An 18,521-nucleotide genomic window follows, 5' to 3' on the forward strand; every position below is an offset into this window, starting at 1 on the left:
CGGGACTGTGACAGCTGCCTGTCACATCTACGCCCCTAGGGAGCGAGGGGTGTGTGTATGATTGTGTTGATACATGTGTGGATATCTTCAGTGTATTGCTGAAAATCATATGTCAAGCATGGGTGGGGGGAAGCAGGGGAGGTGAGATGTTTTCGTTGTAAGCACTTTGTTTAGCTTTGCTACGTGATTGAGCAACGTCCTGTATTCATATGACAGCAGTGGAACACACACTGTGAGTGGGAGCGCAGTGTGTGGGGAACAGCTGACGCTTGTTTGCTTCATCTTGTTCATGAGGATATTCCACTGATGATGTTTACTACCTCAACTGAAAAAAGGCTTTTTCCTGCATTAAAATCACACTTGCTACCTGCTCATTCACCATACTGATCTCCACACCCTTTCACCAACTTGCTGTTTCGATACTTTCAATACTGTCTGGCCGGGGGGCGGGGCTGTTGTTTCAAAACATTAGAAAGCTGCATGAAAGACACTGACCATTTTCAAATCTTTCTAATTCAATGCTGACGGAATAAAGTTTGACAGTTTCCATCACTAATGAATAGATAGAATCACTTTATCCACAGTATAGATGATCTTCATTTCCTGCTTTTTAAAAGCATTTTAAGTTTTACTGTTTTCGACCCTTCGTTGATGGTACTCCTTGTTGTGCTGCAGGCTGGGAAGTGAACAAGGACTACCATCACCTACTACTACTACCACCTTCTGTCCCAAACAGTGGAATTGGAGAGTCACCCAAATCTATTGTTTGTCACACATTACTTGAAATCTGAAATATTAGCAGTGCAACCAACACCACAAGTAGAATCAAGTTGTGTGGAAAAACCTTGCTGATTGTAGAGTTATTTTATCAGGGATGGCAGAAGGACTGATTCTATATATTCCCACTAAAGAAATAGATCCGAATAGATTATCAGTCCAGTAATATCTGTATTTATAGTTCCTCCATATCATGAAATTCAAGGAAGACTAAACCTTTTGGAAATTTTTCATTAATATTTTGAATCCGGTTGCGGCAGATGGCCCCGCCCCTCCCTGAGCCTGGTTCTGCCGGAGGTTTCTTCTGTTAAAAGGGAGTTTTTCCTTCCCACTGTCGCCAAAGTGCTTGCTCATAGGGGGTCATGTGATTGTTGGGTTTTTCTCTGTATGTATTGTTGTAGGGTTTACCTTACAATATAAAGTGCCTTGTGATTTGGAGCTGTACAAATAAAATTATATAAATAAATAAAAAGCTACAAATCCGAGCACGTTTGACTATTGGAGGAGCTGTGTGGGTTTGGAGGACATCAGCACATGTGCTGATCACTTGCAGGAAACTTTTATAATGTCCGCTCCGTCCAATTAAATGCCCTTTATCTTATGGCATCATCTTATTGTTTTGTGAAGATTTGGCAAACTTATAAGAAAATTGCTAAATTTTCTAGACCTCCAGGGTTCCCATGTGAACCTTCATTAAACTCAACTTAAAGAATAAAGTTAAAACAAGTCAAATACCTCAAATAAAACATTATTTCTGATCTGTAAGAGAATATTTACAACCATCCACAAACATTCAATGACACCAAGCAATTTACATGTAGACTAGACTTTCCTCCTTGAGTGTTGCATTTCTTTTCATAAAAGCTGCGGAAAGCTAAGCTACAGCCTGATGTCTATTTTTACTTCCCTCTTGGCATATTAGCTTTGTTATCTGTTCTACGGTTCTGGCAGTATACGCAGCATACAAAAGACATCTGCAAGATCCTTTGAGTTCCTATCTCAAGTGTTGCATTCTGTATTTAGAAATTTCCCAATGTACCTCCCAGACACCGATAGCAACAGTTAGCGGTATGCGGTGCTTAATGTGTGCTGGCTCTGTATTTCATAAAATTAGTAAATGAACATAGCGTGGTATTTTAGAAGTCGAGTCAGTTTAAGGCACAGCAAAAACTAACTCACCAAAAAAAAAACCTGCATCTCTGAAAGTTAAATTATTATAAGAGTGACATGCAGGCATTGTTCCCTCATGTTTTTCATCTATATTTCAGCTGCTCTGTTACAATCCATACTCCCATTTCAATCCCATTTGAGGATGCTAATGTATCTCCCTGCCCTAAATCTAAGGCTCAGTGTCATGCCGGGTGCACCCATTATTGCTAATTATTTATTACAGCTTCAGGCAATGTGCCGGCTTGCCTCCTCAAATCAAACACTGTTATTCTCTAGACAGGGCTGTGTAGTGGGCCAAAAACAGCATTTTAATAGCTCGAATATTCCTAGCTGTCACCGTATTTGGGTCAAAGTTATGGCGTTGTGTCAGGCGTGAGGAGAAAACGTTCAGGTGTTGACATGTTTTTGTTAAATACCCTGCTGAGAAGTGCAGTAGCATATTTTTCTATGTATTTTCATTACGTGTATGTGCACAAGCGTGGCTATGAATTACATAAGAAGTGAGCATTACACAGTGTTTCTTTAATATTTCAGGCCTTGCATCAGCTGTGACAGGAGGCCTGTCCTTGAGGTAACTGGAGAGTGGAGGCAGATGGTCCCATATCACTTGCCTACAAAAACCAGGGGTGTATGTTTGGGCATTAACCTTTAGGGTTAGCAAAGGGCTGGAAGTTTGGTCCCAGGACATGACCCTGACTTGCTCGACCAAGACCCCCTGTTAGCTGTAATTTATCCCGCAGTTGACACACGGATGTCCTCCTGCTGTGCGGAGGGGCCCGTGGTGGAAGCAGTTTAAAAAGTGCATAAGTTGTATACAAGGCATGAAATTAAGCTTGCACATGCACATCTGAGGCAAGTGATTAGGGGGAGCAGGCGGGTCAGTGGGAGAGATTGGGAACGTTTCAGCTCTTCACACTCTGCTGCCATTTATTTTTGTTTCTGGTGCTTTCTCCTCATCTGAGATAATTAATGTCTGGAAGCATTTCTCAAAGAATATGTTGGGTTGTGTTTGAACACAGGAGCTGACTTAAAAAAGCAGCGTTTGTGAGTCACAGCAATGTAACGAAACAAAGCTTTTTCCTCCCCCAGAACATCAGTCAGTGGAAGAAAATTTGAGGAAAAGACGTTATTTTATATTTACTTCCATATTCTAAGGAGGGCATATGTAGGGGATTAGGAGTTTCTTTATTCTGGATTTTTTCCTTTCATGGAGAAACAGTAGATGGACATTAGTTATTTATTCTGTCTTTCACTGTGACTGTTAAGTGTTTTTTACTGCTACTTTCTTCTCCGTTCCATAGGCTCTCCTCCTCCCCATCTTTCTCCTTCTTTGTGTTTCTCTCAAAGCTAATAGAGAGTCAGAATTAAAGTGAAGCAGGAGATCAGGTGGGAAGATGAGAAATCAATTAGGCCCGGTGCATCATTATGCATTCACACCCCCCTCTGTGGAGGAAGGACTGTCATTTTGCTACAGAATCAATAGAAATCAAAGATGCGTGTGTCTTTGTGGATGAACGTGCACACACACAGTGGCATGGTGTAGCAATGAGAAAGCGAGACAGCTTACCATTTATTTGCAGTCCCTTATCCCCCTTGCCCTCCATCTGTGTTCAAAGATGTCTGATGCTCGGAATCAGAATGCTGACCCACAAACCTGGATTCAGGCTCCTGTGGGGTCTGGGCTGACCTTTTTGATGGGCTGTTTGCTATAGTGTAGGATAAACAGTCAAGACCTCTAGATTAGGCAATAACCATCAATTTATTAAACACAAAAAGCCAAACAAATCAAGGTCTGTTATGGCCTTGATGGTCAGTTTAATTAGTCCAGAAGTAATAATATTTTATAATTCTTTAATAATAATAATAAATATAAGACATTTTATTTATAGGTGCCTTTAAAGACCCTCGAGGTACAACAAAATAAAAACACAAGGTAAACAAAAAATTAAAACAAGTATGAAAGTATAAAAGCTAAACAAGGTAAAATAGAGTAAGGTGGAGTTGTGATGAAGTGTATGCAATTCTAAATAGATGGGTTTTAAGACGCAATTCAAAAGTAGAGAGAGAGTTTGTAGTCCGGAGATCTGGTGGAAGTACATCCGAAGCCTCGGGGCAGAACAACTAAAGGCTCTGAGTGTCATGGTAGTCAGGCCAGCAGGTGGAGCAGACAGAAGGGAAGCTGGAGAAGAGCGGAGTGTACGAGGGGGTGAGTACATATGAAGAAGATCAGATAAATATGGAGGAGCGAGGTTATGAAGCGCTTTGAAAGTAAGAAGCAGGATCTTGAAATTGACACGGAGGTGAATTAGAAGCCAATGGTGTTAGATGTTCAGTAGATCTAATTCTGGATATAATACGAGCAGCTGTATTTTGAACTAACTGCAGTTTATGGAGAGATTTATGAGATACACCATAGAGAAGAGAGTTACAGTTATCTAAACGAGATGTGATAAGACCATTGACAAGTATGGCAGTACTGTTTGAAGTGAGTGAAGGACGAAGGCCGTTAATATTACAAAGATGGAAAAAAAGAAAACTGATATGTGATATTACTTATATGTGCTGTGAAGGAAAGAGTGCTTCGAGGATGACACCAAGACTCTTAACCGGAGGGGAAGGTGTGACAACAGAGTTATCAATGGATAATAAAAGGCTTCTTGTTGGAACTTTAGTCAGTTTTGATTTGGTGCCTATTAGAATAAATTCTGTTTTATTGCCATTATGTTTAAGAAAGTTGTGAGTAAAACAAACCTTGATGTCACTTAAACAATCAGAAATGGATGCGGGTGGGAGAGTAGCTGTGGGTTTGGAAGATAAGTAGAGCAAGGTGTTGTCTGCATAGCAATGAAATGGGATGTTATAATTCTTGAAGATATCACCTAGGGGTAGGAGATAGACAATAAAAAGTAAAGGATCCAGGACAGAGCCTTGGGGTACACCAGAGTTAACTCATAGGCCACAGACAGTGGCCTGTGAGTAACTGAACAAACTGTGAACGCCCAGAGAGATATGAGGTAAGCCAGACAAGTGCTGTATCATTGATGCCAGTCGATGTTAATCTATGAAGAAGGATGGTGTGGGAGATAGTATCGAATTAGAATGCCAATTAGTCAGGAGAGAGTGCGGAAAGGTGAAGACATTCAGAAAGAGCAAGCTGCAGGAGACTGTCAGCATATATAAAGGAATTAAAAGAGGCAGCACAAAAAGGGCACGTTTCAATCAGGCTAAATTTGTCACCACATACCACTGGATGAATCCAAGAAAAATACGACACTTTATTCTATGTTACTATGCATTGCATTTAATCGCCTGTCAATTACATCAAGTCCTAACCACTAAGGCAGTGCTTATGGTATTGTTATAATATTGAGTTGATGCTCAGAACAAGCATAAAGTTATAAAGTTATGTTTAGTATGATTTGTTTGATCACACAGGGCTGCCCTGCCACTTAGCCGTGTTTGATAGATGATGTTAGCTACAGTAGCTATGTTTAGCTGATTCATCAAAGGTTTAGTTAATATTACATGAGCTAATGTGGCTAATGTGTCCAGCTGTTTCTTTGGTTTAAAATCAATTCATTTTAAAATCAATGTTTTAATTTAACAAAAAACTTTAATGTATTATCTCAGCCAGAACTATGATTTCTACCTGAGTCATGTCAAGTAGATTTTCAGTGGTGGTAAAGCTTCCCATGAGCCCACCATATTTCATGATGACATCAAACTGCAGAGAAATGACATGGTGGGTTTAATGTCATTTCTCTACTGTCTTTGTTTACTGTCACTGTCTCTAAAATGTTTTATTCTCTTGTGCCTTGACTGTTTGAAATCTGTCATAGAATCAGGCCTTAGTGTTTATTGATGATTTGACTGTTGATAGAAATTCATGCAATGAATTTTGAAGTGTATAGTGCAAATTGAGTTTCTCAAGGTAAAGAAATGGGATGTTCTTCAACAGCCAAATCAGTCGCCTGATCTCAACCCAACAGAGCATGCTTTTGCATTATTAAATACAAAACCGAAAGATCCACAAACAAGCAACAAGCAGGTGGCTACAGTAAAGGCCACTCAAGGCTCAAGACAGGAAACACAACATTTGGTGAAGTCAGTGGGTTCTAGACTTCAGGCATGCATTGGCTGCAGGCATTTTTCATCCATGTACTGAAAAGGTGTATTTACATTTAAATGTATGTTTATGAAAATGGGGGGCTGTGTGTAAAAGTTGTTGTAATTCTTAAGCAGTTCATGCAAAACTTTTATTAAATGTCTTGAATAACTTTTGTGAATTAATGTTATGAATTCATTTTTTCAATGTCTGTACTTCAATCACATATTGATAAAATAATGGCACATAATAACTGGATTTCAACAATTTTTTTTTCTGAATTATGTTTGCAGTACCCCCTCAGATTGTGGTTCGACCGCGGGACCAGATCACAACTCCAGGTCGTACCGTAACCTTCCTCTGTGGCACCAAAGGAAACCCTCCGCCAGCTGTCTTCTGGCAAAAAGAAGGCAGCCAGGTGGGAAACGTTCCGTGATTTTGTTTACAGTAGTTATGAAACATACTCTAATGAGTTTTATAACTTTATTATAAAGATTTAACAGGCTTGTTTATGTACAGTTTGTGTACTTGTTTATGTAAAGTCAAAACATCAGGTGTTTTCCACATTTCAGTGCCAATATGGCCCCCAAACATCACAAAGCCTTTAATTACCAAGTCACATACAGACCTCTACTTTTACATTTTTAACTCCAAGGGATTTGGTGCTAACAGTATTATGTGCAATTTTTGAAACCTTTTTCTTTCAAAAAAGTTGATTTTAAGCTATCTGAAAAAGTCGCTGCACAATAACATTAGCATAAAATAAAGAAAAACCTACAGGTGAGTTGCATCATAACAAGCAAGGCTCTGGTAAAGGGGGGAAACAGTAAACTCTCGTATTGTAATGTGCTATAGATACATTACTTTTTCCTATATTTATTTTACCCAATTTAAAGTAAATCCCAATCTAACGTTACGCAACTTTTACATTTTTTAAATTTAAAAGAACAACTGATGAGATTTAAAAATGTGCTTTAAATGAGCCTTTATAGGATTTTAATCACCGACTTTGTTTGCATGCCACTTTGCTACATGTGCTTGGAGAGAGACAACATTTCCCTTCCTTGTCATGGTCTCTGCTTTTATCATCCTTTGCTGTGTGCTGTAGTTTACTGCCAGAGTGACTCTCTCTCTCTCTCTCTCTCTCCCTCTCGCTCTCTCTCTCTCTCTCACACACACACACACACACACACACACACACACATACTTTCCCATCATACACACAGTGTATTATTTACCAAAGACCTGCACGTTTTCAGATGTGTTGAGACGTGTATGTGTTTGTGTGAGAGAGTCACCCTGTGATAAGCATTGCAGCCTGTTGGAATGCACTGAAAGGCCTGATGAGACTGCGTGGGTGCCTGTAGCTTGGCTTCCAGGTACAGATTAGGGGAACAGGGGGTGGCAGGGTAGGCTTGAGAATGTGTGGGAGAGGAAGAACGAATGTGGAGGAGAGAGATAAAGCAGAGAAAGCATGGAAGACGAGGAGAAAGAAGAGAAGAAGAATGTGGGTAGCTTGTTCAACATTTTGGCCCTGCATTCAGTGAAATGCTGAGATTTTACTGGGTTTACACAGTGATATATGACAAAGAAAAGTAGAAGTGAAGGGCAGTGTTTCTCATTTATTATTGCACAATAACACAGGCTAAGTGTCTAAGGCTCATTGTGAATCAACCTGTTCTCACTCTTAAGTCATTATATACTATCACATGGGCACGGGCTACCTTGTATTGCTTATATATACTTTTTTTAACTGATCACCTGAGAAAGATACCATGTGATCACAGGAAGATGTCCTTTTTGTAAAAGAATGCATTTTAACTCTAGGGATAATCTTTTTCTAAACCTAATGAAGTACTTTTGGCACCCAAATTTAATCAAACATGACAAAAGTACTTATTATATTGTATCTCATATTTGATATTAGATACTTATCAAACTCATTATTTGGCAGTATGGCTTGGTTCTGAGACCTCCGGACCTTTCTTGACCTTTTGTCACATTTTCATGAGAAATGAGGAGCATGGGAGCTTTTCCCCCCTCCCACCCTGTTTGTCAGAGGCAGCTCAAAATGTATGCATCCAACCTTACTGCACAAGAAGGTGAATTCTGATTTTTTATGCCCTCTATCATATTTTTGAGTCATCGACTAATTTGCAGAGCTTGATTTTTTCACCTGCCTGAGCAGAAAAAAAGCAGAATGTTGTATAAATAGCAGCATGGTGGTTAGCACTGTTGTGTCACAGCAAGAAGGTCTTGGGTTCAATTCCACCAGCAGGCCAGGGTCTTTCTTTGTGGAGTTTGCATATTCTCCCTGTGTTTGCGTGGGTTCTTTCTGGGTACTCTGGCTTCCTCCCACAGTCCAAAGACATGCATTTAGTGGGGAAAGGTTAATTGGAAACTCTAAATTGCCCATAGGTGTAAATGAGGGTATGAATGTGAGTGCAAATTGTTGTCTGTTTCTATGTGTTAGCCCTGCAACAGACTGTGTTAGACCTGTCCAGGGTAAATCCTGCCTCTCGCCCTAAGGCTCCGGCACAAGGCTCTAAATGCCTTTCAAACATCTCAGCTTGACCTTCACTCATTTTCAGTCCAGTCCTCGAGTATTTTCAGAGAACTCTTTGTATGTTAAGCCAGTTAACGCTGACATATGAATCATAAAAATGGCACATAATGCATGAGATGAAGCAGTTTTGTGTCCATGCAAAACAGGCAACTTGGAAAAGATCCTATTTAAATTGTGTCTTTAAGACACTTCGCATAAAATAGTTGAATGGTTGCTTGATAGTTTCACAACTTGCCATTTTAATGTTGGCCCTGTTTCAGCCCACGTAAAATAATAAAACAACTCCTGTGTTTTCTTCTCCAGATCTTGCTGTTCCCCGTCCAGGAGCCGTCACAGTCAGGACGATTCACAGTGTCACTGAGTGGTGAGCTGACCATCAGTGATGTCCAAGTTGAAGACTCTGGCTATTACATCTGCCAGGCCATCAGCGTGGCTGGAAGCATCCTGACCAAAGCCCTGCTCGAGGTAGAAAGCGGTGAGTATAGAAATATGAGATCATAGCTCACAATATAAACAAATTAAACTTAATGGTAATAACATTAAAACGACAGCTACATTACATATGGAGAAAAACTAGACTATCTCATTCCTTTCATATAGATTCAATTTCCGTTTTCTGTTCAAAATCAGTTTTTAGATACTCAAGATCTAAATTCAGTTAAAATGACATCATAACAATCACCGTACTACAAAGTAATATAATTACAAAACCTATATGATTTCCAAGAAAATGTAGCTGTGAGAGGACACTACTGAATGAAAAAGTAGCAGAAATTCACATATGGTAACTGTGGACATATCAGTGACACTTGTGCATCCAGTTTTACTCAATACATTAAGAACTCTGGAAAAAAAAGTGCTGAAGTTAACAATGTGTCATGTTCAACGTTGTCTTGTTACATTGTTTTCAGATTCAGATTTGATTGATCATTCTTCACGACCATGCCCCACATGTGCACCAGTAGACATACGGAAAAGCTGTCATCCATCTTAAATTAAACATCCTTTTTCCCAAATAAACAAACAGCAGGAGCCCTATCTGATGTAATCAAAAGGGACATATGATGATAGTTCTATGCAAATAACCTTGCTGCAACATATGCTCTCCTCGCTGCATCCTTTCCAGTGTGGCAGTAAACAGGGCTTTTGTTCAGCTCCATCTAGACTAACTCCTGTTCACATTTTCAGTTTAGCTTCAGTTAGCTGATGATATCAGAGCTTTCGACGGCTCAGAATACAAATGAGGGTATACAATGTGACTGTGGGCCAGTGGTAAATAGTAAGGTTCTATTTTGTGGTATCATGTTGTGGGTTTGTGTTAAACTTGTTCCACTTCTATTTATAAATGTGCAGGAATTTACTTGACTTATCTAAACTGATCATAACTCAGTTGCTGGTTGGCAACACGTGTGCCATTCTGTTTACATTTGAGCTTGAGCCTACAGCCGTGCAGCTGTGGAGCACACCCATATATGACTATGACTTTCTCTGAGATCACCGTCTATGGCTGCAACACAGATATAATGACAGTGTGGTCATTTGCAGGTGACGGACCCACATGCAAACTCCCAAGGCAGACTGAATATTTTTATATATATATTTTTGTTAAGGTCAGATGCCAAGGACAAAATTCACAAAGGAAACCAAACAAGTCCAGACGCCCCAAGAATAACTGAGAAAGCATGAGAGAGATTATGCAAAGTGAGACAGGACTATTTATACGCACACTGGGGCCAGTCAGGGGGAGTGGATGCAGCTGGGAAAAACATAACATGAGTGTAGTCTGGATAACAATAGTAGTGGGGAAGCACAGGAACACAAACGGAAATGAAAATTAAATTCTACAAGCACAGTTGTCAACTTGTCAAACTAAAATTTAACAAGAACTAAAGGCTCCAAATACTAAGATCTAAATCTGATAAACAAAAATTCTAAAGAGATACAAGAACCTAAACGTTAATAATAAATTCCATAAATACTCAACTGGAAGTGAAAGAAGGAAACGCTCAGCCTGATATAATAATGATGATAATTATTACAAACCACACAGGCAAGGAGGACTTAAAAATAACACAGTCCAAAACAAAACCCACAAATCAATGGAAAATTCAACTCAAACTATTGATAAAAATGTGAGCTCATTTTTATCTCCTCTTCCTGTAAGCTTCTTCCCCTTCACCGCACCTTTGACAATAAAACATTCCTTCTGTTATCTCTCGCTTTGAGACGATGGATCAGTGAAGCTGTTCAGCACACGCGTCTTCATTTCAAAGAGTCAAAAGGGTGTGAGAATCAATTTGCCTGCATGCATAGCCAGACATCCACATGCCCAAAAGTGTCCTTGTAGATGAGGGAGATTTGATAGGAGTCTAATAATCTAAGCTAACCTAATCTAATGACTTTTTAGCTTTCATTGCTGGATGAGATGGAGATATAAGGTACATTGCTTGTCAGTATTTTGTCTTGAACAAACCAACCCATGAAATATTTAACAGATAAATTATGCAATTAAAAATTCTTTAAATAACATCTATACTTTAACTTGTTTAAAGTTATTGAAAATACTTTACGTTGCATGGTTACCTAAAGACTTTTAAAATCCAATATAAAAATTCATTTAATCACTACTCAGTGCGATGCAGCGGTCCATGACTGACAGGAGGTCACTCTAGCCACACATTCCTGCCTGAGACAAATCTGTGCCATTGATTTGCATGTTGAAGTGGAGCAGCAGCAGAGGAAGGTAACCTGAGAGCCTTTGGCAGTAAATGTTCTCTTATAGTGATACTTTACATTCCACATGAGAGAAAATGTGGTTTCATGGGTCAGTATGAAAATCTGTAACCCCGAGATTACACACACTTGACTTTAGTGTGTTTTTCTCTGTGATTTGGGTTCCATGTAAAACAATATCTGCTTTCAGAAACCAAAGTAGACCTCACTTAGAGGGAAATATCACCTACAGCTGGCACTGTAATATAAACAAAGACAAACCCTGTTAATGAGACATTTTCTTCTGGTCGAAGGTCACCTTTAAATGATAATATTTGATGTTACATTTATTTTGAAAGAATTCATATCAAATAACAGACAAAATGTATTGTTCATTATTGAGAATCATAATTCTGTGTTAGCCTGTGACAATGTCATGCACATTCACTATTCCAAACTTTTTCTCTTTGCAAAAAGCTTATCAGATTATCATGTTGGCATAGGGTGTCAAGTTTCAACTTAAGCATTTTTGATGCTGCTATAATATTGTGTTTTTTGGTGCAAGAAGTGAAGCTAGGTTAATATATTAATAAATTGCATTGATAGACTGTTGGTCTGATGAAATGCCCACTGATTAGTGGTTATAATTAAGTATCACACAGAAAAAACAGGTGAAAATGTGGAATTGAACGCACAAATGCCACAAACATGGTCACGAGGTTCAGTTCTACAGCTGGCTTTATCAGCTTTCACCTGTCAGTCAAGCAACTGTGTCCTCAATTTGAAATCATAATTAAATTAAGTGTTTAATTTTTAAAAATTCCATACAGACCTATAAACATACTTTTTCTTATGTTAAATTGGGCATTTTACCGAGGGAGGAAAATCTTAGATGTCATTATATATAAAATGATTTTGAAATTTGGGTCCTTTCGAATACTTTCGATGATCTTTTGATCATTTGCATTTATGCTAGATCAAATGTAGTGGTGCAAACACTTCCACACAGTGAAGTAATCACCTTTGGTTCAAATCCCATCCTCATGTGAATGTTCTATGTTCCTACAGCACCTTCAGACCGGGTCCCCCCCATAATCCGCCAAGGACCAGCCAATCACACATTAGCTCCTGGATCCATGGCTCAGTTACACTGTCACATCATGGGCAACCCCATGCCCAGCATACAATGGGAAAAAGATGGCCAAAGGATCCTGGGAAATGATGGTCGAATCAGCTTGATGGAAAACGGAACTTTTCAGATCACCAACCTCCAGGTACTGGAATAAAAGACTTATACTCTTACATTCATTTGCTGTTTAATAACAATGCAAATATAGTGCATTTCATTTTTTTCCAATCCCATGTTAAGGAAGCCTTTTGCTTTTTAAACTAACAGCTTTTCTATGATTACATTCAGCAGTGTGTATTTTATAGTCCCTCCAATCCCACCGCACTCATTAAAATGTATCCACTGTCTGCATGTATCAGTATTAGAACATCAAACATGATGCAGTTTACAGAAGATATACCTAATCCGAGAGATAAAACAACAGCTTTAATTCCAGGAAACTGTGAAGCATTTAAACAGAGGACAATTTTACGGTTGACTCAGACGATGAGTTTTTATGAGCGGAGGAGAGGTGGGGAACATTGAGGTGTGATCAACATGACAATGAGCGTGTGAGGCCATTAGCGGTCGTTAGCGCCGTCTTACTCCATGCTAATGAAATCTATTCTGCCCAGAATTCCCTCCTGGGTACGAAGCAGCACCTGAGGTCACCGCAGCCTCGAAGAGACTCGAGGAGGCGTGCGCATTAATTGATTGTGGGTTCTCAATGATTAACGATCGCTGAGACTTGTAATTAAATCCTCAATGCATCAGCACAAGTGAGGACTGGATAAATAAAAGAGAGGGCTAGAAACTGAGAAACACAAGGGTGAGGGAGAGGATAGAAGCAGAAATAGCTGAGACTCAGAGGCCTAAAGTACATTTTAAGATGCATTCGTGTCATAGTGGAATAAAAGGCAATGTCTTGACAGCTGAGAGCACCATCTTGGAAGTGCTCAGCCTTTGGAACTCATTTGAAGCTGTCAGACAGCATGTTGAAGTTTCCATCAGACTTCAATTCATTTTGATCTGGAACATCAGAACCAATGGTATTTATGGCCTAAGACTGCGAGAACAAGATCACAGAATTATACATAAAATTGATTCATTTTGAAATGTTGTTCCATGCACTTAAGAAGATGCCTTCTCAGTGATGTCATACATTTTTTGGTGGAGTCCATCACTAACACAAGGAATCAAGACCCAGAGTCATGTCAAAATCCACCCTCTGTGTTGCTGTACAAGTGGTTTAAGCTGTAATGACAGTAGAAAAAATCCCGAAATTCAGTCATCCAAGCAGCTCTCCTGCTTTGAACTAACATCCTGTCATTTAGTAGACAGGCTCGTCATCTTATAATATTAATCTGTAGAGTCTTTACCTGTAGAGTCTATAAAGTGCATTGAAAAGACAGTTGTTTCGATTTGATTCTGTTAGCATGACAGCATGCGAATATTTAGCCTAGCTATCACTAAACAGGATGTAGATCTGATATATAATATGTTTTATAGGTCTTTGGTAACGAACTAAAGGGCTGGGTAAATGTTTGACCCAGTAATGGTTAAGTAATCCTAACCTCTAACGCTAATCCAGGATTTTTGCTCATGAAAGTTGCCAGATGTCTTGACATTTCGGCAACAAATACAAAGACAAAATAATCATTTTGACATTGAAATTTGGATTGTAAAAAAACATGTTTTGTATTGGACACTAAGATTTTAGTAGCAAATCATTCAGTAGGTGCCCACCCACACCCACACAGGAACCACCGACAAGAGTTTTTGACATGCTCTGAGCCATGCTCCCTCTCAGAGTCTCAGAAAAACCCAATAACTTTTCATTCTGTTCTGTTCAGATGCTGCCTAATAATGTGTTTAAAAGATACCATTGTAACAGGAAGTAATGCTATTTGCTACATCATAGTTTCAATGCTACATTGAAAATCCATCAGCTATAAAGATATTTCACTCATTGCCACAAATGTCAACACATTTTATAAACATAGTCCAGTTCCATTAAATGTCCCATAAATGAAATGCAGTCATTTTGAAAGGAACCTGTTACTGATGATGATGATGATGATGATCAAAAAGATCATCAGAACAGGGGACAAATCAGCTCTGGGTGCTGCAGCACCTGCCACTATATGTCTCAGGGGACTCAGCCTTAAGTCTTCTCAAGTAGGCTAACCAAGCGACACACACTGTGGTTAAACATCCATTTGACCCATGGCATAGGATTATAAGAGATTCAATTCAAATAAAGTCTTTTAGATAATCCCCAAAGTTTGATTCTGTTCATCTGGACATAGCATTTTCAGTAGGAGAAATGTTTCGTCACTCATCCAAGTGACTTCTGCAGTCTCAGCTGACTGCAGGTTTCCCCAACCTTATAAACAGTACATTTGCACAATGACTGAAACTAGCACCACGGAAGGAACAATGGGCTGGGAGGTCAGTTCCTTGATTATTAATATGCAAATTCTCATGACCATAGAAGTCACCTGGATGAATGACAAAGCAATGAAAAGAAGTTGCTAAGAAACAGATTTCCTTTTTCTTAATAATATATATTAAAATAAGTAAGTAAAACCTGGATAACACTGAAAAGGCAAATGTTTACAATGCTTTTTCAGTGATTGATTTTTTTGTCATCTACACTGACAATTGTTAAATCTGGGGTAGTTTTAAAGTCTCATAATGCTCATTTTAAGCAAACTCGTCTATGAATTAGCTCTAAAGTCTAAACACGTTAAGTACGAAAAAAACCATAACCTTCCAAGATGGGCAAACAATGAAATCAGACATTTAACGCAGTATAATCAGTATAAATAAGTCAATTTCATCTGTGCCCCTGGAGTAGGACAGATGGTCTGTTTGTTCCTTGTACCCTGGCAATGAGGACATGCCATTATCCTGGGATCTCTGCCAGACACACTCTATCGTTGTCCGTCACTTTGGTGCCAAGACTCCCTGGCCAGACGGGACGTGTATGTGTGTGTGCGAAATCGTAGTTAAGGCCGTGGGGTACGTTATAGGGGCTACTAATGTTAGGTAAATAAGGAAGGGAAACAGGTGAAGGCCAACAAAGCCTGGGGAGTGTGAGAAGGACTACATGGACACAGCTAAACAGATTTCTGGGAGTAATCAGATTAAAGCAGGAAATCAAGTTCCTATGTTGACTTTAAATCCCGGCATACACGCGTTATAGTTGATAATCAGATTTTCCTTCTGCACACACCCAAAAATAGGCTCTGACATCATTATCACCCTTCTGGCTGCTGATGTGCAGGATGTTCATGCTGGTGCTTTTGGGATGGGGTGCAGGTGGAGGGTAAATGAAAAAAGCACCAATGTTCACATTGCTTTATACGACTGGCAGATTATTTCTCTAAATTGTATTACAAAAATACCCCAAATATCAAACATGTGCTATGTAAAGCATAAAAAATAAACATTGACATGTGCCCTCTTTATGATTGGTGCTCCTCCCTCCTGCTCTCATCTCTTCCTCTGGCCTCATCCATTTTTTAGAAATGTGTTTTGCGCGCTGCCCAAAGCCGCCGGCCTTGATTAATAGTCAGGTGTCCCGGCTATTTACCCCACCCACCCTCTGTGCCGAGTCTCTATCCACCGATCAAATGCTACCATCTGGGGGCCCCCTTTTTCCCCTCAGACAGACGCACCAGCCGGCCTACAGGTCAACTCAAGGTCAGGGCCTCTAGAAAGAGGAAAGAAGAGTCACCCTGAGCAGGAGGGGAGAGGGACTGAGCGTGTGCACAGTGATCAGCGAGGCATTAGGTGTGAGAGGTTCTGCTGTCCACATCCTCTGTATAATGTTTAAGGTTTTCAATGCAAGTAAAATGGCCTGAGTTGGCAGAATAAGTGAGTAAGGGAAGGCTGATTGTGTTTGCGGTGGATTTATCAATTGCCATGTAAATTGATGAACTACTGAAACATCTCGCAGCAAGCAGCTGAAAAACTAACTGCAACCACACACACAGACACACACACTCAAAGAGCTCCAAATAATTATGTATAGAGCCAGGAGGCCTCATAGGTGTAACTTATATTAAACACAGTCTTTTGTCTTCATCATTTATTGCAAACTGACCTGTGACACATGGAGTTTTAAATCTGTGTTAATGCAATTAGTTTGTTTGACATATTTTCTCACATAAAAGCACGTATTACCTCTTTCCCATCAGTACAGTAACAATCGCCAAGGAGTTCAAGGGAGCAGAGGGTAATTGCCTTCTGAGGTGCAGCCCAAGAACCCTGACATTATAAGTACTCTTTCTTCACCAATAGGAGCGCTAATATGACCTAATAGCCAGCTGGAATTTGGCACGGTAACAACTACAGCAACATCAACAAAGGTGTCATGTCATTTTTGAAGCTGTGTTTGCTCTGTGTCATAGGTTTTATGATGAAAACAGAGTTGGAGAAGCATGCTTTCATGCTTTTTTTTTATATATATAGGTTTAATAGTTGCTAGTGCTGCAGTATATTATTACTTACACCAATCACTTCACATCAGTAGTGTGCTACAGACCTGTCCTGGTGTCAGAGCTAATAGGAAATTTAAGACATCTGGTGACATAGGTTTCTCTGATCTAGAAGGACTTTGTGTTATTTACCAGCATGTTGCTATTTGATTAGCTAAGTGGTGGGTGCTCTGTTTACTTAAGTACACATCTCAGTATGTTATGGCTTACACACAGTAAATGTTCCCACCCCTTTCTTGATGTTTTAGCACTTTTTAACACTAACACTGAAGATGACTTGATTTTCAACAGAATGAATGAAATGAATAAGTGGTCGACTCGGAAGTGTTGAAGCTAAAGTAATAAAAAGCATTTTTAGAGGCACTGCTCTTGCAAACTGCTGCTACTTCAGTGTCACAGTGAAAGACCCCCCAGCATCTCCTTCTTGTAAGCAATTTCACAGCCCGCCTAGCTTTTGGCTTGCTTTTCCAAAAACGTAATAGTATTCACCTATACACACACTCACACACACAGGCACATTTATCACACACTTCTTAATTACATCTGCTCATAGCCTGTCCAGAATGCTAAGTAGCTGTTGAGTAGAAAGACTGGTGCCTCAGACATTTCTAGACCTCTAGCTGGTCATTAAAATTCTGTCCTTTGATCCTTTAACTCTCCTCCTCAGACGAGAAACATAAAAGCCACCAGCTTGACTTTAGCTTTGACTTCAGATAGGTCCACTGAGATTCTATCATTTATGGAGAAAAATAAAATAACTGCATTTGACAACATCTCTGAAGTAGAAATTAATTAAAACAGATGTTATGTTGAGGTACCCTAATGAGAATGGAGATGTTCATATGTAAGTGATTCCTGGGAGAAGCAGATTTTTAATATAGTGTTATGAACGAATAATAACAGAACAAGATAAACACATTGTAAATATTATTTCAAGTGTCTTAATAGAAATTTGATTTTTTAAGGTACTGAACTGTAGATGACAAAGCTTGTAGGATGTCACTATAGATCTGAACAATACTAATGACCTCCATCTGAATTACCATGTGGCCCCATGTGCCTTTAAACTTCATCTGTAAGTTGTTCCATCAATCAGCACACCAGTGACTTTGTGCTGCTGTCAGAAGAAGATGTCATTAAAAGAAGCACAGCTTTCAGACATGAGCGTCCTTCCAAGAATCTCATGACATATGAATGTGTTGGTCTTATGACTCACTCAGTACTCTTTATTTTGAAAAAGTTGCAATGGCTGTCTCACTTACAGTAACAATCGTGCTGCATTTTCAACACATCACAAGTATGAATGTTAGTCAAAGGGCAGAAGCCTCCTCTCTAAAGAACTCCAGGCATCAGCAGACTTTTGAGGACGTGCTGGTGTTGCTCCAAAAGATCATAATGAAGTGAATAATGTTTAATGGGCATGCTGTCTTTTATTTTGAAACTTCACTTATTTGTCTGCGCTTTTACTGTGTCTCACTTGCTGCCCTCTTCATCTGCTCTGGGTGGTTTAATATGGCTTTCATTGGAAACGTGCTGTGGCACGTCTGCTAGAATGGCAGCCTTGGCCTTGGGTATCAT

General features: G+C 39.5%; 1 protein-coding gene across 4 annotated transcripts in view; it reads left to right on the top strand.

Moving 5' to 3' along the window:
* Window positions 1-18,521, top strand: part of robo3 (roundabout, axon guidance receptor, homolog 3 (Drosophila)) — a 143,371-nt gene that overhangs the window by 106,085 nt on the left and 18,765 nt on the right. For all 4 annotated transcript variants that reach the window (XM_039618794.1, XM_039618791.1, XM_039618792.1 and 1 more), the window contains 3 exons: window positions 6,346-6,470; window positions 8,922-9,093; window positions 12,399-12,604. In XM_039618794.1, coding sequence (XP_039474728.1) covers window positions 6,346-6,470; window positions 8,922-9,093; window positions 12,399-12,604 — 503 coding nt within the window. The remainder of the gene's footprint in view (window positions 1-6,345; window positions 6,471-8,921; window positions 9,094-12,398; window positions 12,605-18,521) is intronic.

The sequence above is a fragment of the Oreochromis aureus genome, linkage group 10 (assembly GCF_013358895.1).
Source record: "Oreochromis aureus strain Israel breed Guangdong linkage group 10, ZZ_aureus, whole genome shotgun sequence".
Lineage (NCBI taxonomy): Eukaryota > Metazoa > Chordata > Actinopteri > Cichliformes > Cichlidae > Oreochromis > Oreochromis aureus.